Genomic DNA, 22,574 nt, shown 5'->3' with positions numbered 1-22,574 from the left:
AGTGAAGGGCAGGATATACTGCCAGACTACCGACATTCTGCTGAGGGGAGAAAAGGAGGGGGTCCCTGCAGGCTTAAGCCCATTGAGCCTCAGTTTCCTTATGTGTCCCAGCAGCAGAATCTTGCTCCAGTCACTTCACAAAGGTTCCAAGGCTCTGATAGCTCTGAGTGCATGACAGGACAAGTAAAGATATTTTTTATTTACCCTCTCCATGATGACAAGGCTTTCCCAGTGCCTAGGTCTGGATAGAAGACCCTGCAGTGTAAAACCAAACTGACTTTGTGTTTCAATGTAACGGAAGCAATAAATGCCTCCTAAGCCCAATAGCATTTACATTTATGCACAACTGTATCTTGTTTTCTTTGTTCTGTAGCATCATGTGTCTGTTTTAAGGAAAATTGCCCTTTTCTAGGTAGATGCACAGCGCAGGTAGTACTTGCTGAGATTTTCTTTTGTACTAGAGTTGTGGGCTGACTGTTCTCAAGACGAATGCTGTTCTTTGAAAGGCGTAGCATAATGAAAGGGGAATGGCTCGGCAATAGCAAACCTGTGCATCCTCCCAGGATGATGACATCACATACACCCCATCCACAGTGTCTTGGATAGCTGTGAGTCAGAAGATAGCATTTCTTTTGCATGTTCTTGGCTCTTTCTGTTGGATTAGCCTTTAATTTAGTTTTATTATTATTATTTTTTTAAACACTAAAGTGGGTCAGCCATCTGTAGTGGTATTAGACTTAAAAAAATTTCCCCATGTCTAATTTATCATAAAGCTCTGTCTCTTACTTGCTAGATGGGTGTCTGCTTTTATAGTTTCTCCTTTGCTCATGCACTCGCTGTGATTTATCCCAAAGACAAATGAGCACAGAGTGGACATACTAAGCTGAAAGCTTGTTATGGCGGAAGCCCGTGTTTGTGTAGCATATGCTATGACAACAGACTTTTGGTCAGTTTTCCCCGACAAAAAGTTTGCCAAGACATGACTTTCCTACACGTGGGTGGATTTTTTTTTTTTTAAGATGAGGTTTAGCCAAAAATCATTTCAAAAGCATTGTCTTCTTTAGCTGGAATGTTCTGTAATGCCCCCTCCTTTTTTTTTTTCAGGTCTAAGATGTTCTTGAAAAGATGGTTTGTTTATGTAGGCTCAGCTTACTCCTCAGGTGATGAACAACCTGCCTAGCTTAGGTTCACTTTGGTTAAGGTACCTCCCCAAATTCCCTGACTTTGAGCATCACTCTTGGATGGTGAAAACATGCCTTTGGCCCTCCTCTCCTTGAGACTGACGCTTCTCCTAGGTCAGTTATATGTTGTGACCTTGTTCCTCTCTTTGTTACAGAGTGATCGCCTTCTGATCAAAGGTGGCAAGATTGTGAATGATGATCAGTCCTTTTATGCTGACATATACATGGAAGATGGGCTGATCAAGTAAGTATGATTCAGTGCTATGCATGCATATATGCATCATCCACACATACACATACATACACATGCATGCACACACCCAGACACTGTGTTCCTAAGCTTCAGCTTCTCTCCTCTCATGTAAATAGTCTCAAGCTTTAATGATTCTGAGTATTACTAAGCCTGGGCTGGGAATGTCGTAACATTGGTCAAATGTGCATCTGGCATTAGTCAGGCACTGTTGAAAAACCCGAAGTGACCAATTTAGCATATTTTAAGCTCGTTTTTATTGGTGGTAATTAATGAATTTGGGGAATTCGGATTCAGGGAATTCGAAGTCACAGCACACACGAGCACCCATGTATTATGTAATTTGCTATTTTGAGCAGAGGTGACACAGCCCCCTCCTGTCGCCAGCTCACACGCTCCTTTCTCAATAGGCTGCATACACTTCAGTTTTCCTAGACTGTCGTCGTTTGGGATGGAGTACTCAGTCATAGCACATAATGGTGGACAGCAGCCTGCTCTGTTAAGATGTGTACCCACTTGCTTAATTAGGAAGGGCCACAGGATATTGAGTTAATTATCAGCAACTCAGGTAAATGACTGCTGGAGGGATTTTAGGGTTCATTCTTTTTCAAATTCTTTTCTTTTAGATTTATTTTATGTATGTGAGTGTTTTGCCTCCATGTATGTAGGGATGCCACATCTGTGCCCTTGAAAGTCAGAAGAGGGAATTGGGTCTCTGAAATTAGAATTTTGGATGGTCGTTAGCTCCATGTGGTTGCTGGGAATTGAACTCAGGACCTCTGGAAGAGCAGCAAGTGCTCTTAACCCCTGAACCATCTCTCCATCTCTGTTGTATTCTTGAAGTAGTTCCTAGGATCAGTGAGGCCACCCCGTGTTGCATGTGTATTGAATTCTGGGTTTGGGGATTCTGGGACTCTGGAGGGTTAACTGAGCAGAGTGTACAGCAATATCTTCATGCGTTTCCTCTGGGGACAGCTCATGGGCTCTGGAGAGAGAGCACATCTGTTGAAAGGCAAACATCCCAGCGAACGACATCATTTACATAAGCAGCGCTCATCAGACTCTCACAGTGCAGCGAGTGAGTCTGGAGAGGGGCAAGCTGGACCGGCTGCGATTGCTTGGACGCTCACCCTGACCGGCGAAGCCAGAATGGGTCTTAATGTTTCCACAGTTAATGCTTTCTCCATGTGTGTTTGTCTGTAACAGTCTCAGCTCTGGGCGGTCACAGGCTATGACTTTCTTATTCCTTTTGCACCCCAGTCGTAGGCGAGCATGATGGGTCTGGCCGAAGGACACTGGCCCGGAACGGGGCAGCCTGATGCTATTTTTAGTCATGTTTATTTGTCTTAGAAATTTCACTCCTCCTTGATGAATTTTCCCTTTAAAAAAAACTGGTAGAAAGATGTAGTAAAATTTAAAAAATTAGTTGAACGATGAGATCTTGTCTCAAAAATAAAGCCCTACAGCTGGTTGGGATGCCATACACCTTTAAGCCTAGCACCCGGGAGGTAGAGACAGGAGGATCTCTGTGAGGTTGAAGCCAGCTTGGACTACAGAGTGAATTCCAGGATAGTCAGGGCTTTGTAGAGAGGCACTGTCTCAAACACAACACGAAACCCTCAAACACAAATCAAAAACACTGCCACAGCACCCATCCCCCAGTGGACATGATATGTGTCTCAAACAGCATGGGTATCTGTTTTTCTACCTTTATCTGACTCCATGAGCACCTGCTTCCATATTCTACGTTTATTGGAATTACAGTGTTTACTTTTTACTTCCTTTTTCCCTCCTTGTTTTGCTCTCTCTACACTTTTCCACCTCCGTTTTCCGTACATTGAAAAGGAAAACCGGGAAGGCATATGTTGGGAGATAGTCAGGTCTACACGAACTGTTCTGGGAAACTAGCCAAATGGTGTGTCCGAAGAAGGCGAAGTGAACATCATACGAGTGTCGGGGGCCTCGTCAGTATTCCAGCTTAGGGGTCTCTGAGAACTAGTCATTGGATGAGGAGTTTGCTGCCTTGTGTACGCTGTGCTTTGAGACAGGGGCCTCATTCTCCAGTGCTGGTGGGCCGGGGGCTCCCTCTGTAACCAAGACTACAGAACTTAAACTAGAGGTAATCCCCCTGTCAGTCTCCCAAGTTGCTGGGGTCATGTGAGCCCCACACCTAGTTTTCCGCGTTGTTCTCCATCTGCTCATGTTTGGGGATGAGGAGTGGGTGGTGCTCCCGTGAAGGGTGATAGGAATGATTCCAAACATTAGTGCTCACCACGTAGTGAAGGTCTGTTGGTCGCGCGATGAGGACGGATGTCAGATCCGAGTTGATCCCACCTCTCATTGGCGCCTCTCTCCCCGACTGTGCTTTCTCAGGCAAATAGGAGAAAACCTGATTGTACCAGGGGGAGTGAAGACCATTGAAGCCCACTCCAGGATGGTGATCCCGGGAGGAATCGACGTGCACACTCGCTTCCAGATGCCTGACCAGGGGATGACGTCAGCAGATGACTTCTTCCAGGGAACCAAGGCAGCCCTGGCTGGGGGAACCACCATGATCAGTAAGGCTTGGGCACTGTCACCTTAGTGTGGCTCCAGTGCAGTGGGAAAATGAGTCCTTGTTGCTAGATTCTAATGTTGGTGAACTGAGCAGAGCTCTGAGCGAGACCACGGAGAAAGTAAACTCGTATTCCCTTAACCTCGTTTTCTGCTAAGCTCTGGGTCTGCAGTTGAACTGGAGGATGTTTCTGGGGGAATTCTGAAGGGTAAGAGGAGGGCTTGCTGCTCAATCTCATCTGGTGCTTTTGACCCCCTTGACTTCCGCATGTGACTGGGTTATGAAAATATGGCATTTGAAGCCATAAATATTAGATTACAAAAATTCCAAGGCTATTTCTCAGAGTGAAGATAGGATAGAGGAAGCATTTTCTGCTTGTTTGTTTTCCAGACAGGGTCCTACGTAGCCCAGGCTGGCTTCAATCCCTGTGTGTAGCAGAGGTTAGTTACTGGTTTTATTTCCCTGCCTTCCAAATGCTCGGATGATGGGCATATACCACCACACTCAGGAGCAAATGGAGCGGTAGCCTGAAACCTCCCTTCCAACGATATGAAGCTCATTCATGGGAATACTTTCTAGCCTGGGCTGGATACTAAATGAGTTAGGCTACTATACTTGGAAGAAGACCTGCTGATATTAGCTATTTGTTAAACAGGAACGCTGTAGGCACACATGGTGGTGCCCTTTCATGTGTCAGTCTCAGGGTTTCGTGTTCAGTCAATCAAATCCGAGCCGTGTTCACTGGACATAGCAGCTATGTTCCGGGTTTGCATGTGAACGGTTTGATTCCGACATGCCTTTTGACAAGGGGTCGGGGGAGGTGGGGACGCTGCACAGTGGCCTATCAGAGTCCTGTGTTAGAAGAGGGATTTTTATCCAAGAGCAAAAGTCAGTATGCTGTGTCACGAAGGAAGAGTTAACAGTGGGGTTGGGAAGAGCCTTCAGATCAACACGGAAAGGACCACAGTCGATGCCTTTTGAAGCCTGTCTTCCTGGGGGTTTCTCGGTGATGACTGTGGCTTGGGGAGTCTGTCTAGAAGATTCCCATCTGTCTTCCTGAAGCTACAAGTGCATTGTCCCATGTCTCTTGCATTTTAAATCACATTTGACTCCCTGGTGTTCCCATCATCCTAGTCTTCAATCTGACGCACTAGGGACAGCAGTCTGTTCCCTTGTCACACCTGTGAGACAGACCCTCCAGGACTGGCCCTTGCTGCTCTGCCTTGCTCCAGTCTTTTGGGTGTCATTCCTGGGAGGGCCCTTCATGCAAACCCCACCTTAGCTTGCTGCTTTGTTGGGGGCTTGGGGCTCACTGTGCTGAACGGGCCCTCCCTGATCCCCCTTTAGTTTCTGAGTAGTGCTTGTGGGCTTCCTTCCCTAGGTGAGGCATCTCAGTATGTCTTGTGCTAATCCAGGGGATCTAAGATGGTCACTCAAGGGCCCCACGGAGATTTCCAGGAAAGGGGAGTGGGCGTGATGGCCACCTCTGTCTGTTGGAATGGAATGTGATGGTGTTTTAGTGTGGGTTCAAGATGCAGGCAGTTTAGCTCAGCGGTAAGTGGGTTTGATGAACATATCTCCTAGAACAGAAGGGCCGAGCCTCTCTCTCAGCAGTAGAACTCTGTATGGGAGGTCCTGAGTTTGAACCACAGCATTGTAAAAGGTGGAAAGAGAAAGTCTGTGGGTAAAAAGGTGCTCAGGGTTGCCACACCCGACTTCCGTTGCTTTGGCAGTTTGTGAAAAATACTAACGACTCTTGCCAAAACCATGGTTGCTGATGAGGGCAGGATTCCCAGCAGCCTCACTGCTCTCCCCCTGGGTGCAGATGAGGACTCGGGATTGGTTTTTTTTCCTGTCTTCTGCTTGCTGGGTTCACTTATATTCTGCGTAAGTATGTGGCTGAAGCTTGCTCTGTGAGGCAGGGGCATAGCTTCGTGTAACTCAGTGCCTGCTTCTTTAACGGGGCCCTGGTTTCTGAGTACATGTTGAAGCCAGAAAGAAAGGCTTTGGGTGTTTTCAAGTGCAAACTTGAAAGACTTCTGGCTGTTGTAGAAAAAAGCAGTTGGGTAAATTGGTGCAAAGACTGCCCACACTTTTCTCCCCCTCGTCCCTCTTACTGCCTCTAATCCTGTCACCTGCACTGGTGGGTGAATCTTTACCTCTTTCCTTCTGGCTGTGGGTTCCCTGGCCCTGGAGGCTCCGTTTCTGTCTGGCAAGACCCTGCTGCCTGCTGAAGAAAATACAGCCGTGTGTTCCAGTGTAGAAGAAGGTGACACACTACCAGCAGACTATATCGTTAGCATCGAGCCAAGCTGCTGCTGAGCGTTACACAATGGGATCTTTGTGAGGAGACCAAGTGTAGGGTGGTAGGATGCCCTTTGCCCTTTCCATCCAGGGATGGGTGGGCAGAGGCACCAGACGTAGGGCATCCAAACTGGCCCCGTAGTCACGGTGGTGACTGGAGGTGGGTTGTGGGGGTGGCTGGAATTTTGCATCGGGAAAATGGGAGTTGGCTCGAGCCCCCCTTCCCCACAAGGGTACCAGAATTTGAGTATGCTGCAGTAAGACTGACGTAGCATTTGCATATTGTCTGCATGCACCTTCCTGGAGACTTTGAATAACCTCTAGATTATTCATAACACCTAATGCAATGTAAATGTTGGGGGGAAATTATTGCCACGCTGTCTTATTTCAGGGTGTGTTCTAGTTTGCTTCCGGTGGCTCTAAGAACCACCACGACCCACAAAAGCAGTTTGTGGAGGAACGCGTTTTTGTCCACTTACACTTCCAGGTCACAGTCTGACATTGAGAGAAGTCAGGACGGGAATCGAGCAGGAGCTGTAGAGAAGCGCAGCTCACTCTTCACTCTGGCGCGTTCTTAGCTGGCTTTTTACGGGGCCTAGGGATGGCGCTGCCCACAGTGGGCCGGGCCCTCTCACATCAATCATTGGCCACAGGCCAACCTGAGGGAGGCAGTTCTCTAGTTGAGGTTCTTCCCAGGGGATTCTAGGTTGGCACGTTAATGGCAGAAACTAACCAGCACAGGACTCAATGACAATAGAAGTCCACACAGGTTCATTAAGATGTAATAATAAAAAAAAAGAAATGGATCTGGAGTGAGTTGAATTATCTGGTGCTGAGCCTGTGAACACAGAGCAGGGCATCCCTTGGAAGCCTGTGCTGGCTCCACAGGCCGAAACCTCCAAGGGCAGAAGTTATGGCTGATGATGCTGACCTAAGTCCAAGGCTTTTCTGAGAGGTATGGGACCCGGGCACAGTGCCCCCAAATGACTCCTCTGCTGTGTCTCCAGCACCCAGCTCCAGACCTTTGCTTTGTGCGGTCCCACTGGTTTCCTTCCCAGAGCCTCCCTGGGTCTTCACTCATGCTAGTACATTTTGCCTCTATATCCATCCGATTCCTACCTTTGCTTCCTGCTCCTCTAGTTTGGCCCCAATCTTCTGTGGCTGAACTCTTTCTTTCCAAGCCTGGCCTGCCACCGTGCCCTTCCTCTGACTCCGTCGGTGGTTCTCTCTTGCTCAGAGAACGCGACCCAAGCTGTCTGCCCTGTGAGGCAAACCTGCTGACTAGTCTCGATGCCTGTCAACTTCTTGACTGTCCTTCCTTCTGTCTGTGAGACTCCTCACCACCTTTGAGGTTCAGCATAGGTACCCCCTCCCTGAAACCTGTAATTTCTCTGTACTTTGTCAAAAGATGGGCTTTTATCTCATACTTCGTGGTACCTAGTTTCATGTAATGTATCCAGTGAAGCCCTCTGTTTTGTTTTCAAGTTTCCCACCCAAGCAATATCAGTGCTAGGAGGGATGGATGGATGGTGCATGCATAGATGGATGGATGATGGATGGATGGATGGATGGGTGGATGGATAATATGCATAGATGGATGGATGGATGAATAATGCATGCATGGATGGATGGATGATGCATGCATAGATGGACGGATGATGGATGGATGGATGAATGGATGGATGGATAAAAGAAAACTCCAAGGGCTCTTGATTTGAGTGATGCTGCATGACTGAGTCATGGGGGTTTGTGAAGTCTGTGTCTTGTGCTCAGTATGATGGCAGTGACTGCTCCTCTAGTGCTCCGGCCACTCCCACCAACACCAATGCTGTGGTCAGCTCTGCCTGCAGTTGGGGAGAGCCCAGAGCTCAGGCGTATCAGCCTGTGGTTGTGGACGGGGCAGACTCTCTCCCTGAGTTGTCCCTGCATCGATGCTGGAGCTGGAGATGTGCGATGGTTTGCATAGCTAAGAGAACTTGCTGCCTGTGGACAGTAGCATGACAGAAGCCATGCGTCCCTAGGGACCCTGGTGGACTCAGAAGCCTTTCCCAGGACCCTTTGTACTTGTCCCAGCTTTTTCTGTGGGTGAAGGAAGATTGAGGGGACGTGGCTCGGGAGTACCACTGTGGTACATCCATTGCTTGTCATTTGCTCATCCGCGTGGCATTGGGTTTGTGCCTTGCCTGTGGCAAGCCTGCGTGTGAACACAGGGAGAGCTGAATGTGTCTGTAACGGATACTTTGATTATTCCCTTTTCAGTACTCACTTGACTCTGGTTAGAAAGTGTTTACCAAATACCCAACCACATCACACTGAAGTTTCCAAGTCTAGGACCAAAGTTGTCACCACAAAATCTGCCTGTGGTCATGATTAGAAAGCCACGTTATCCCACATACTGTCCGCGTGGACGCGCCCCACCCCGCTTCAGCATCTTATCTCTCTCAAACCCTAGATGATTTGCCTAAGGCCAGGAAGGTCTTCTCTGGACTTGCTCAGGTGTCACTGGGTGGCTGTCTCGATTAGAAGGCTTTTGTTCATGACTGTGCCAATTGCTTGATACCTGTTGTTGGAAGAGGAACATTCTGGAGAGCCGTAGAGCCCTTCCTGAAGGTCTCGCACTCATGTCTCATGCGAATTTTCTCCCCGAGGACCAGTTCTATCCCACAGATCCATTTCAGGGCCATTGTGGGAGTTATCACGATCCACCAGGGTTTCTTTGTTGTATCCTGGTTCTGAGAGTTGGCAGTCCAGTCTTAGAGATCAAACCAGCTTAGGAAAGGATGGTCTTCATCCCTTGAAACATTGCCCTTCTCCCAGATCTCAGTTTCCACTCTGGCCGGGGGTGTTGCACACGGATCCGGGCGAGTCTGAGCTCCTGGGTGCTTGCAGAGCCTCATCTCCAGTTTTTCCTAGGGTGTTCAGACACATAAAAACTTTCCCCTCAGTCTGGCTAGTGAGAGTGATGACTGGGGCCAGGAGGAGTTGGGGGGCTGCAGAGAACATGTTCATGTTAGGGCTGCAGTCAGGTCTCTTCAATCCTTGTATGAATGAGTGCCAGGCTTCCATGACTCAGTGCCCCAGTTTCAGGGTTCCCATTGGGAAATAAGATTCCATGACCCAAAGATCCCCTGTTCTATATCCCAGCTGAATAAGCTAAGTAAAGACTTCTGGAGGGCAGGGCTGGAGCTCAGGCCATTTCTTTATGCCCATGGCTTTCTGGAAGCTGTCTACACTGGTTCCTTGGCGGGTAGCTTTACAGTGGTCCTGTACAGCCATTTGTCCCGCACCTGACAGAATTGTCAGTGTAGCTCTAGGGGTGGGTGTTGGTGTTGGTGGGCTGTGGAAGACCTGGGCCCTTGCCCCCATTTTCTCTCGTCTGCCACTTGTTGGTAGCCTCCGCACCCCTTCAGATTCTGGAGCATCCTAGAATCTGGGGAAGGGCAGTGCGGAAGCCAGCCCCTTCACCCCTTACCTTCCTTCCACAGTGATGATGCTGTAGCTGTCCCTGACCAGCTTCCGTACTGAGTCACAGGGTAGAAGGGGCTTAGTAAATAGAGACAGCGTGCTTAGTCACTTCAGGAACTTCACTCCGCTTAGTGGCCAGCGAGCACCCCTCCTTCAGCTCAACACAGGAGCTGGGGAATCACTAAAGTGCTTCCCATGCAAGCTTGAGGACCTGAATTCATTCCCCAGAACCCACGCAACAAAAGCTGGGCGTGGTAGGGAGTTTCGTACTTGTACTCTCAACACTCTGAGGAGACTGGACAATTCCTGGGGGTTTCCTGGCTAGTCAACCTAACCTGCTTGGTCTGTCCCAGGCCAGTGAAAGACCCCTTCTCAAACAAAAGGAAACACACACACACACACACACACACACACACACACACACACAGTGGAGAGCACCATAGGATCAACATTAGAGGTTTCTTTCCTTTGACCTCTGTATAGGCTACCTTTCTATTGCTATAATAAAATACTGTGACCAAGGTAACTTAATGGAGAAAGAGCTTATTTTGTTTTCGTGGTCCAGAGCGATAAGAGTCCATCATGGCAGTAGGATGGCATGGTGGCAGGAGTCAGGAGCTCCTCAGCCATAGCAAAGAGTGCCAACTAGAAGTAGCTTAAGGATTTAAACTCTGTGATGTACTTCTTCCTGCAAGGTTCTACCACCTAAACCTACCCAAACAGCACCACCAACAGGGAACCAAATATCCAAATCCCTGTGACTGTGGGGGGGCGTTTCTCATCCAGACCACTGTAGGTTGCACACATACTTGTTCATGCAGAATAAACACACACTCACACCTGTTCATACAGTATGCACAATAAATGGTGTGCAATGGTTAAAAAGACAAAACTGAGTGCCTTAGGGACTGGTTGGCCAAGGGATATGTTGTTTTTTTTTTTTTTTTTTTTTTTTTTTCCTCATCATTGATAGCTCTGACCCTAAGTTTTTCCCTTAAGACCCCTTTCAGGTCCTTCTTTTCCTCTTTGAGTAGCCATTCTCCCCACCTCCGTTTCTTCCCAAGCGATGATCCCTTAGTGAATTTTGAGGGCTCTGCCTCAAACTCGTTGCCATTGTTGGGCAAAGCCATTTATTCAAATCCTTTGCCATTAGTCAGCCTCGCTGCTGTGGTTAATGGTGAAGGGGGTTGCAGTGAGTAGACATTAAACCCTTTCTGGCTGGCCCATTTGAGAGGCCGCCCCTTTAGAATGGGACTGGAATGCTCCCCTAATGATAGAGCAGATGCTGCCTGAAGTTGGGTTGTGGTGGCTCAGGCCCCTCTCCAGCAGAGGGAATTTTGTAGTGATCTCTGGCCAACATTAAAAAGTATAATTGCACACTCGGACCCCCTGGGGACTTTTAAACAAACTCCAGGCACAGAGACTTCTATTTCTAGGTGGGTTTTGCCTTGCTAGTATGGAAGCTTCCAGCGTCTAAGATCTTGTTTTAACAGTTGGGCTTCTGATAAAACGGAACGAGTGGATGTTCTGGAGGTCTCTAGAAGCCGGGGTGCCCTCTGGGCTCTTCCCTGCTCTGCTCTCTCTCGGCATCACTGCTAGGACCTGGTTGTGGACGTGACTTGCAAAGCTGCTTTTCCTCATAAATCTTAGGAAACCAAAGGGACTGAGCCTCCTGATTCTGTTGCTGTCCTTGGTGTCTGGAAGGTTTCACTTGGCTCCTTCCCCAATACTAGCTAGGACCTGGAGTGAGTGGGAGAGGCAGTGAGCAGGAGAAGGGGTGAGGGCTAGGTTGAGAGGAATATGGGGCAGAGGTACACTAGGCAGGGTGACTGCCATCCCCAGGCCATGGGCCACCCGCTGTGCTGATTCTGCCAGAAGCCTACTGACTTAGGGTTCCCTCAGTGGTGTTTATGACCTAGTCTCCCTCTAATGATAGATCAGGACTAAAGTCCGTCCTTGTGGGGAGCCTGCATGCAAGAAAACAAAAGCTCCTGGTAATGACATAGAATCAGTGTATTCAGGACAGCCAATCAGATCTTCTCTCCCGGCTCCGCTCTGTGGTTAGGTGCAACTCACTGGCCCACTTCAGAGGATGAGCTTCCCGTGACAGGAGAGCACCAAGACTCAGACCCGAGTGTGGTCTCTCTGGTGGTGCTTGCTGTATGGAAGCTACCGTCCTAATGCTTTTCTAGGTGGCAATTTTACATCTGCGAGATTGACAAGGCTGTTATTTCTTCTGGTTATGTACAGAATCAGTGAGATTTGTGGACTTTTTTGGTACCATGATATTTACAAAATGGTCATTGTGATAATTCTGGTGTGTGTGTGTGTGTGTGTGTATGTGTGTGTGTGTGTGTGTGTGTGTGTGTGTGTGAATCTCACGTCGTTTGTCCATCTTCGTCTGTTAGTCTGGCCTGTATTGCTCATTTGTGTGTTCATGTATCTATCTGTCTACCTGTCATCTGTCTTTTTTCATTATCTATCTTTTCTCTATCATCTATAAGTTGTCTATCATATATATCTGCCATCTATCTAAATCTGTCCATCATCTATCTATCTATCTATCTATCTATCTATCTATCTATCTATCTATCTATCTATCCATCCATCCATCCATCCATCCATCCATCCATCCATCCATCCATCCATCCATCCATATATCTATCATCTATCTATCCTTCTAATCTATAGATAAGATCCATCTACCTACCTACCTACTTACTACCTTGGGCTACTATGACAGAATACCACTGTGAGCCGTGTATAGACCACAGAAATATATTTCTCACAGCTGTGGATGCTGGGAAGTCTGAGATCAAGGCACTAGCAGATTTGGTGTCTGCGAGGGCCCGCCTTCTGAGTCACAGCTGCTTGTCTTCTCAGTGTGCGGTGGAAATGATTGGGGGGTTCCCCTGGATCTCTTTATTGAGAGTGACAAGCCCACTCATGGCGTCACCACCTCCTAAAGCCCCACCTTCTGGGGGTTGGGGGTCTCTATTTACGAATTTTCCAGGGATGCTACCATTTTTCAGGTCATAGCTTACTCTATGACCCGTCGTCCATCTACATCTGTCTATCTATCTGTCTGTCTGTCATCCATTCATCTCTGTTATTTAATCTGTCACATACATCATTCTAATGTGTATGTTGGCATTTGTCTAGCTAATCGATTACGTTATTAAATGTAGCTATTCCTGGCTGTAATCTATTGAGTTGCCCACTTATGTGTTGTCTGTCATTCATCAGTCATCTGTCTCTTCTGGGAGGATGCAGGAGGATGCAGTCACCTACCACCTGACCGTGTGTGTTATTTCATAGTACTTGATGGACCCAAGCTCATTAGAAAGAGAGCTCCAAGTTTGCTTTATGTTCAAGCCTACATAAAGCAGTTCCTCTTTTGAACACAGCAAGAAAAACAAGGACAAACGAAAGTAAAAACTGTAGCTTTTATTTTCTTCCCTCTGGAGTCTGTATTTTTTTTTTTTTTTTTTTTTTGCAGCCCATTTAGCCCTGTAACTCTGAAGTTGTGCCCCTTGGACATTGTTCTTGGTGGGTGCCAGTTCTCAAGTGTCTTTGGAATTCAAACGGGGCTGTGCCTCTTCTGAACACTGAGCTCCGTGATTTTCATAGTGGCTCTGCTACACAGTCTATATCCTGGTGTCCATCTCTCCCTGAGCCAGTACCCATATCCCCCGCTCCACCATCTTGCCTTGTAGCTTGCCGGGGATGCCAGGCCACAACCCTGGGTGTTTCCTCTGCCAGCCTTGGTGACAGACTTTTTCCAGGGGGTATTTTGGCTAATGAACCATTTAGTCACGTAGTGCCTATGACTCAGGGAAGTGGGTCTGGGCAAGACCTGCCAGAAAGCAGAGCTCCTTTCCCGCTGGGTGGGCACTGGGAGCCTTGGCTTCTTGTTTCATAGCATCACACCAAGGGACTACATCATGGCTCCCAATATCTAAGCACTGATCTCCGTGCCGTGGGTGGACTGTTCAGGAAGAGGCACATGGCGGGTACCTTTCCTGCTTCCCTTTAGTGGTGGTCGTTACTCTCATTGTTTATCTTGTGCTTTAGTTCCTATCAGCACAGATCATAATAGGTAGAAGCCAGGCTGAATAGAGCCACGGTTAAACCCAGGAGTCCCCAAAGCCCTGACAAGTATTCAGGGTTGCTCTGAAACCTATTGTGTGGGGGCACAGGTTGTGGGCATTTAATATTCTGGAAGAAAAGAAACTTTTACTTCAGAGTTTGAAGTGGGAACTGATAGGAAGCCATAGCTTAAGAAGTTTTGGTTGTGTATTGGGTCATTTTGTGCAGCTATGTGGAACTTCTCTGAGGACAGACATTTAAGGTTTAAGATACTTCTGTCTGTATCCTATTAATGCGACACAGGGACTGTCTCACAAGCCAGTCAGACGCGTGTTGCTGGACCAGTAAGGCACTCTTTTGTTTTGCTTACTTGTCCTCTGATGAACTCTGATGAGAAATGGCCTTATAGATGCTCTCTGGACTCCTCTACAGACCCAGCAGGAGTCACAGGCAGATTCTGTCCTTGTCACAAGACCTGAGAAGAAAGTTCATTTGCTAGTGCACATAATCAATTCATTGCACTGGGAATCTGCAAACCCTAGGCCTCCATTTCCGGCCCTGTCCTCCCTTTGACCTTGACGGTTAAGAGCTGATTATCAGGCTAGGACTGAAGGAATGGGAAGAGGCCCAGAGAAGCCACAGGACTTTGTTACTCTGGGCATAGATAAGGACCACAGTTCTGATCCATTTGCAGATCAGAGCCAGAGAACTTGGTTGCATATGCGCATGCGTGCATGCGTGCCTACGTGGAACTTGCTAAGGAAGCTAGGTTTCTCCACTGCTGGGATTATAAACAACCACCACCACGTCCAAGTTTTTGTTTGTTTTTTGGGGTAGCTTTGGAGTCTGTCCTGGAACTAGGCTGGCCTTGAACTCCCAGAGACCCGCCTGGCTCTGCCTCCCAAGTACTGGGGTTAAAGACTGTGCGCCACCACCACCTGACCTCATGTCCAAGTTTTTTATGTGGAATCTGGTGATTGAACCTAGGTCTTCATGTTTGTAAGGTAAGCACTTAACCAACTAAGCTGTTTCCTCAGCCGAAAGTATTTGTGGCTTTATTTGTTTATTCATTTATTATTATTATTATTATTATTATTATTATTACAATGTCTGTGAATGCCACAGAAACCCTGGGCACAGCCCCTTCCTTGAATTTGCCTGGAGGAATAGACCCTTGTCCAATCCCCCAGCAGCAGGAAGATTCTGGTATTCAGGCTTTGTCCTGCATTTCCAACCAACCATCACTTCAAAGTGCCTTTCCCCTTTCTGTAACAGAGAGGGAGAAAATGATCCGTTATTGTGTACCTCTCCCGCTAAGAGGGTGGGTACACCCACGAGGAAAGGCTTGCCACCATGGTGGTCTACCCAGTGTCTCTGGTCTCTCCACAGAAGCCCTGCCTCCATGACCTAGATTCCCCCTGCATCCCAGAGGGGCTATTTGGACTGCAGTCCTCACAGTGGCTGATACCATGAATTCGCTAGTCTAACTTAATTCCCCTTGTGGGCGGCACAGCCCCTGCTCAGTGTAGGGCCAGCTTGAGCCAATTGCCCTCAGGCAGGCTGCCCCCCCCCCCCCAAGGCTCCTTGACCTTGTCTGGGACCCCTCTTTCCCGTGTGTCTGTGAGGTTCATCGGCTCAGCCCTCCTATAGCTGACTGTGAGACAGTCCAGGAAGGAGGTGTTTTCAGAAACTGGGAGGGTCTGGGGACGGGGAGGGGAATTAACAGCCTGGGTTGAGACCACTGCTCTCAGTATTGTTATTTCCTTTGTGTGGCCATCCCAGGGATTCACTAAGGAAACATGAGGTGTAGTGGAAAGAATTTGAGGCCTCCCTTTCTCAAGGACACATCAAGGAGGCAACCAGGAGACCTTAGTTCTGGGATGGCCTGCAGCTTATTAGCTCTGGCAAGCAGCTCCCTGTCTGCCTCCTTATTCTTGCTTGCCCGAAGCCTCTCTTGCCTCCTAGCGTTTCCACGAGATGTTCAGGGTGTTGTAGATTAGATAGAACTGGGGTGAGTTACAGAGGTGGGGGGAGGTGGCCCACTGGCTTCCCTTCTGACAGCCCAGCTGGTTTTTAAGACTGTTTGACTCCCGGGAGATTTGGGGATGAAATTTGTTTTGCCAAGTGACTTCAGCATTGGCCCTTGTTTTTCTGTCCGTCTCTCAGGCTTCCATCCTTTCCGTAAAGGGTTCCTCATTGCTCTGATGTGGTTTTTGCTCTGATCCAGAGGCACACTCTTATTGTCCCCTGATGTCTCTCTCTTGTTAAGAGTGTTCAGCTGTGGTTGCTGGAGACTTCTTGTCTTCGGCTACTTTCTACGGCTCTAAGTAAATCCCACAGGTTGGGTTGTTTATGAAGAACAGAAGGTTTGGGGTTCATTAATGAGAGTCTAGAAGTCCAAGAACATGGCGGTGGTTTTTGGAGAGGGCAGTGGGGCTGTGGTAAAGCAACAGGAGGGAGGTGACATGGTGAGACATGGCCGGACTTGGCCTTTCTTCTGCTTTGTGTAAAGTCACCAATGCCATCATGGGCTCCCCACCCTAATGACGTCCTCTAGCCTTAGACACCCCCTGAAGTCCCTGCCTCTGACACACCACTGACATAAGGATGTAGAGGTGAAATTTTAAACATCTTAGCTTTGGGGAGCGCTGTGAGCTGGGGGCCATAGCAGTTCTCTCCCCTCTCACCATCTGTAGAGACATCTTTCTTGTCTTTCCCTGAGAATGAGAATTTGCTTCGCTGAGCTCCGTGCTTCACACGGAAGGGCAGACCATGTACCACCTCCTTCACCACTTGGGGCATCTCTTCTGCTGGGCATAACCTCCAGCTCAGGAAAGAGTCACGCATCCTAGATCAATGGGAAGAAGTCCTTCTAAGCCCTGGCTATACCACCCATGTCGTTCTGTCTCTTGAGGGTGTAGTGGAGCTGGACGTTGAACTGAGATCTCCTTTGTTATAGTCATTTCTTGGGTGGTGCGCTGAAGAAAGGGGGTTTGGCCTTGGGGCAGGTTTGGGGTCTCCAGTGTCTTTTTCCGCATTCCACACTGGTGAAAACCATGAATCCATTTTCTGTCCGTATGGATCTGGTTGTTTTGGACAATTTATGTAAGTAGAATCAGAACCTGTGCGCTTTTGTGCTTGGCTTTCTTCCTTCCGTGCGGCATCCCCAGGGGTCACCTGTGCTGTGCTGTGCTGTGCTGTGCATCGGTTCCTGCCCCATCTCCCAGTGCTAGCATTAAGGTCATGTGCATACTCGTTGAGAACTTAGGTTTTAAACGTGCTTTGCTAACTCTGACGTGACAAGTTCAAGGTGGTACATAGAAAACAGGTGGATTTCTGGATGTCGGGGCCACCACAGGAAAGGGGGACTCAGAACCGCTGCCCGCATGGGCAAAGCAAATGAAATTATTGTAATATTTTTCTCAGTGCATTCCTTAACCATGCAAGGGGACTGATAGAAGAAAAAATTTGCTATTTCTTTATAGAAAAATTTAAGCTCATCAGCTAGAGAATACGTACTAAGGCTAAACGCTCCCATATGCTGTAATAAACCGTAAATAACCAAAGGTAAATTATAATTTACATATCCTTTCTACAGGAGCAACACAAAACTAAGGATTTTAAGAATCTGATACCACATAGGCTACCTAAGAGAAAAGTTTAGTTAAATTTAAAAAAAAAAAAGATTCTTTAGTTTTGCTGTAAAGAAAGATTCTTCAGTGATTTCTTTTTGTAAACCCAAAAACGGCAAAAGGTGGCCCTGGGGAGACAGCTCAGCAGGTAAGAACGTGTGTTACACTTGCAGAGGACCCGAGCTCAGTTTCCAGCACCTGTGTTTCATTCTCCACTGCGTGCCACTCCGGCTCCAGGGACCCAGCACCCTCTTGGTGTGCCTGCAATTCCTGACCATGTGAATGCGTGTACTTCATGACGTGTGTGTGGAGGGCAGAGAAAAAGCCAAAGGAGTTGGTACTTTTTTTCCTACTGTGTGGCTCTGGGGACTGAACAGCCATTAGGCTTGGCAGTAAGTGCCGTAATTAGTTCATTTTTATTTATTTATTATTTATTTTTGCTATATGGTCTCTTTGTTGCCTAGAATGGTCTTAAACTCTTAGGCTCACGAGGTCTTCCTGCCTCACCTTCTGAATTCTGGGACTATTAGGCAAACAACATTGTGCTGAATGGACTCCGCCCCCTTTTATTTGAAAGAGAGCGCTTTAGTGATGAATAGTTTATACACGATGCGATTTTAACGCTGTATTTAAAATACATTTGTGTATACAGGTGAATAGAAGAGTGGTGTAGCTATTCATAAAAGCAAATGGCCATTGAGCGTTTTCCTTGGCTGACTGGATGACTTGTGTTTATGGTTACCCATAAACTTTTCGGTTTTCCGCGGCTTTTGCATGTGGAGCTGCGCTTGGCACCCGCGTTGCCCTTAGCCCTGTTGTTCCTGGGAACAGGGAGAGCATATTGTGAGCCTGGGTCATTGTGAGCACGCTGGTGGTGACGTGCATGCGACACCTGGATGCTAAGCACAAGCCCCTTATCAGGCTTCAGCAGCATTATCAGGCACCGTCCAGATTGGCTTCTATTCAGTCTTCCTAATGAACTGGGGACAAAACAGGCCCACTGAGCCATCACTCCCAGTGGAAAAGCGAGGCACTGGTCAGTGTCGTGGCTGTGTCAGGCTCCAGCGAGGCCGTGATACGGTTTGTGCTGTGCTTTTGAATTCGGTCCAGATTCCTAGGAGGAAAACACCCATCACTTTTTTTTTTTTTTTTTTTTTTTGCTTTAAATTGAGCCCAGTCAACAGATGACCTCACCGAGTCTTCCTTCCCTGTGGGACTTCTTTTGGAGGGGATGTAAGAGGCATTGTGCAATGTTGGAACAAACACTGGAGGCCAGCTCCTTTGTTTTTGTTTCTTAGTTTAGCTCCAAGCCCAGAAAGCTGATCTATTCCCGACTGCACAGGGAACTGTCCTGGCAGCTTTTGTAACAAGGATGGGATGTTTGTCCATGTACCGACGGGGCCCCGAGTACACTGTGGTTAGCGTTTGAACTAAGTGCTCCTTTCAGTATGCTAATCATGTATTATCTATAAACTGTGCCCTCAAATACAGGTGTGAACACTGTATTGTTTGTTTCAATCTGTATTTTCACAGAAGGGTCATTGTCATCAGGTTGTAGTATTTCTATGCGGACAGCAAGGGAAATGTAAACACGACCCTTCTTGTGGATTGGCACAGTCTTCTTTCCTGTTATTGTCTGTGGCCTTTGGGCTTTTGGGAGTATTCTGACATAGCTTTGCACAAGTGAATATGTGTGTTGCTGTTAGTCCCTGCTAGCGGGAAGACTAAGTCCTCGGGTTGTTTTCTGGACAAGGAACCTTCTGGAATGAAAACTGAATTGATTGTATTCTTTGCACATGGAAGCCTTATAGCATATGACCTCTTAAAACTTATTCTCTCCCCCCCTTCCTTCTTCCTTCTTTCTCTTCTGCTGTTCTGCCCTGTCCCTTAATTTCTTATTTTTGGGAAGCCAGCACCAAATCTGTGGTCCTGTAACCCAGGGCAACCGAAAGCCGAGACAAACAGAGGAAGTGTCATGAATGACATATTTCTCCAGCCACCTCATCTGCAAGCCCAGCCAGTGGCCACCCCCTTCTCGAGGTGGTGTTCACAGAGCTCAGCCTGGCCAGGGAGGGTTGACCTAACCCCTTGTGGAAAAGCTTTAGGTTGTCCCCCATGGTCCCCCAGGCTCGTCACGTCTCTTTACTCTTTCTGTAATTTGCTCATCGTCTGGAGTTTATTCCTGGCAGACCGTGGTGAAGATTGGGAAGTGTCTCTTCTATGTCCCTTCAAGGGCCCAAAGGACCCAAGAAGTAGGATAGGAGCTTGCCTCCACCCCACCCCTTTTTTTTTGTCACTCGTGTACAGGCCTTGCATGCATGTATGAACTTCCATATGCATGCATGTACACCACCCATGTGCACATGAACACACACCACACACACACACACACAGACACACACACACACATATCTGTGTGCACATATACACATGGGGAAGGGAGGGAGCCAAGCATCCAGCCAGCCTGGGCTTCCAGCGTCCCTAGGGGTTTTGAGAGTAAACATGCCCTAGCACTTTGAAAGCCTGCTGTGGATGGGACTGATGTTTGGGGAGATCTCTAGGAACCTCTGCGATCAGGTTGCTTTGCTTTTTATTGGAATGACAGAGAGCCCTGCTAATGAGGCCAGTTTGTTATCTGCCCTGACTGGCAGCTTTCCCCTTGTCTGAGTTCTCTTGACATTGGGAAGGGAATTTACCTGATCCTAACACTTTCCCGATAGGAAGATTTTTTTGTTTTGCTTTGCTTTGTTTTGTTTTGTTTTGTTTTGTTTTGTTTTGTTTTGTTTTGTATCCTGGTGTCCAGGCATGGTGGGTGGCGTGGGGATAGTGCAGGGAATTTCCCCAGGAACTGAGGTATCTCCTCAGCGGATCTCTGCGATTTACCCCCTTGTCCTGTAAATAGGGCAGCTTCATCTTGTTCCCTGGGTTTTGGTCTGTTTCTGCAGAAGCCCGTTCCTCTGAAGGGATGACTCATAGTTCCAAGCCTTTCTTGTGGTGCGGTGGCCTTGGCCTTCCCTCCGCAGAGCCTTTATCCAGTTCCTCCCCACACCCTGTTCTTCACTGCTGAAACTCCCTGCTCGGGGCCACCCTCATTACCATCCCACTCCCCTGCTTCTGGGGTATGTGACTGGTCTCCCCAAGGGGAGCTTCACCCTTTACGGGCTACAGCACTGGTCAGGAATGGCACAAAACAGCTTTTATCTTCCTGTGTGAGCTAGTCATTTGATGCAGACTTGACAGGAGGACCTCCTGGTGTAAGGTCTTGACACATGCTGTATCACTACTAGAATAATGTCTATTTTACAGATAAGAAAACCGAGGCCCAGGGAGGCCAAGAACCCCAAAGTTCTACAGCCAGTGAGAGAAATGTTACTCGGGTACCAGCTAGGCACTGTGGTTTCGGTTTCCCAATACTATGGGAGAGACACCGATGTTATACCTCTGTAGCAGATGGAGAAAATGAGGCACCGAGGAGTTAATTAACTAGCCCAGCTTCCTAGACCTCATCCGGGATGGCGCCTGGATTCAAGACCATACCTGCTGGCTGTCGTGTCCCCATTTCCTGCAAGCAGGAGTGGGCAGTTAGAGCGCTGGGGCCTGATCTCACGTAATGCGATTTTCCTGGTCCGCTGACATTTCTTTGAATGGCATGTCATTCTGTCTTTTCAGATGAGTGAGTCCCCATGGTCTTCACTGAGCAAGTGAAGCCTGGCTAGAGTGAGGGCTTCCAGCGTTTCTGAGAGCAGGGTGCCAGCAGGGCTGGGCAAAGTCACCCTCAGGATGTCAGACTTAGAGGAATTCCAGGCTTGACACCCCCGTCGGAATCAGAGTGTGTTTTTCTCTCTCTGGTGAGGGGACATGAGCTGCTGTCAATGTGGCGTCTGTTCAGAGTCTGACCCAGAGAGCATGCCTAATGACAGGAAACAGGAACCTCACCCCTCCCTCAGCCAGGGACTCAGCGTTGCTCGGAGAAATGCTGTGCAGCCTGGGGCCTGCCTGCAGCGTTTTGAGCGGACGGGTTTCTCTAGGGTCTTCCCCAGGCAACGGTTGCGTTATTCTGCGGCAGGGATGGTATTTCCTATGAACTGCCTGTGCTGGGAGATGAACATGGAGCAGAGGCAGGACGTGGCTTTTCTCAGTGCTGGGAACTGGGGCCTGGGCTGCCCTGCCAACCCTGTCTCCATTGTGCATTCCTGATGGGTCAGTGTTAGCTGGGAATTGGCCCGGAAGCAGGTTGATAGCTGAAGAAGGGCTGAACAAGAGTAAGAACTAAAATGGCACAAGTGGCCCCTGGGCCCGGCTCTCATGAGGCCGTGACTCATTCTGCACAGCTGGCCTCCTGAATCCTTCGTGTGTTCCCCGGGCCTCCTCGATGGGTCTTGGGAAGTGGCCAGTTTTTGAAAACAAAGGCAACCAAGAAGGGTGAAAGGGGTGTTGTGTTTGCCCCTTTAAATAGCAATCCTGTAAACTGGGCACCAGTACTATCTGGAGTGACGTCCCCTTGAATTGCGGGTGGCCGAGTGAAGCCATTCCACTTTGGACCAACTGGATAGAGAACCACAGTCCATGCCTTTATGCTGACCCCAGCATCCTCTCCAAGGAGGAAGCTGAAGTAGGGGACCAGTTAGAAACATGAGTGTATTCATAAGAACATTATGCATCATTGGGGGATGTAGAAAACCCACAAGTTGTTCCTCAGGGAAATTGTGAAATTAATGGACACCCCCAAGGATAACTCATTAGAAGATAGGTCAAGAAGATGATCACACAACCATGCTCTTAAGATAAAATAAAGCCCTATGTCACTAAAAATGAGCATAGCTTGTGATTACACCCACATTAAATATATGTACCTGTATGAGAGATCTGGGTAATAATATGGATGATGAATAGTCATTAATAAGGCAGCGGGGTCATGGGTAACATTTTCTTCTATTATAGTGAAAAGAAAAAAAAATTAGAGATTTAGGATTTAGACCTGAGTTAAATTCCAAAGCTGTTCCATCCAATTATGCATCTTTAAAATTTTTTTATAATTGCACACATATATTTATTTAGTATGCTGGGTGTGTACACACATGGTGAGGGAGTGCAGTGCC

The 22,574-nt window shown here is 48.0% G+C and overlaps 1 protein-coding gene across 2 annotated transcripts in view; it reads left to right on the top strand.

The window, feature by feature from the left end:
- Positions 1-22,574, top strand: part of Dpysl2 (dihydropyrimidinase like 2) — a 105,329-nt gene that overhangs the window by 39,146 nt on the left and 43,609 nt on the right. For both annotated transcript variants that reach the window (XM_048421773.3, XM_048421774.3), the window contains exons 2-3: positions 1,337-1,425; positions 3,805-3,989. In XM_048421773.3, coding sequence (XP_048277730.1) covers positions 1,337-1,425; positions 3,805-3,989 — 274 coding nt within the window. The remainder of the gene's footprint in view (positions 1-1,336; positions 1,426-3,804; positions 3,990-22,574) is intronic.

This window comes from Myodes glareolus, chromosome 12 (genome assembly GCF_982192425.1).
Source record: "Myodes glareolus chromosome 12, mMyoGla1.1, whole genome shotgun sequence".
NCBI lineage: Eukaryota > Metazoa > Chordata > Mammalia > Rodentia > Cricetidae > Myodes > Myodes glareolus.
Note: the sequence above shows the minus strand (reverse complement) of the source record. Positions and strands in the feature narration are given on the sequence as shown.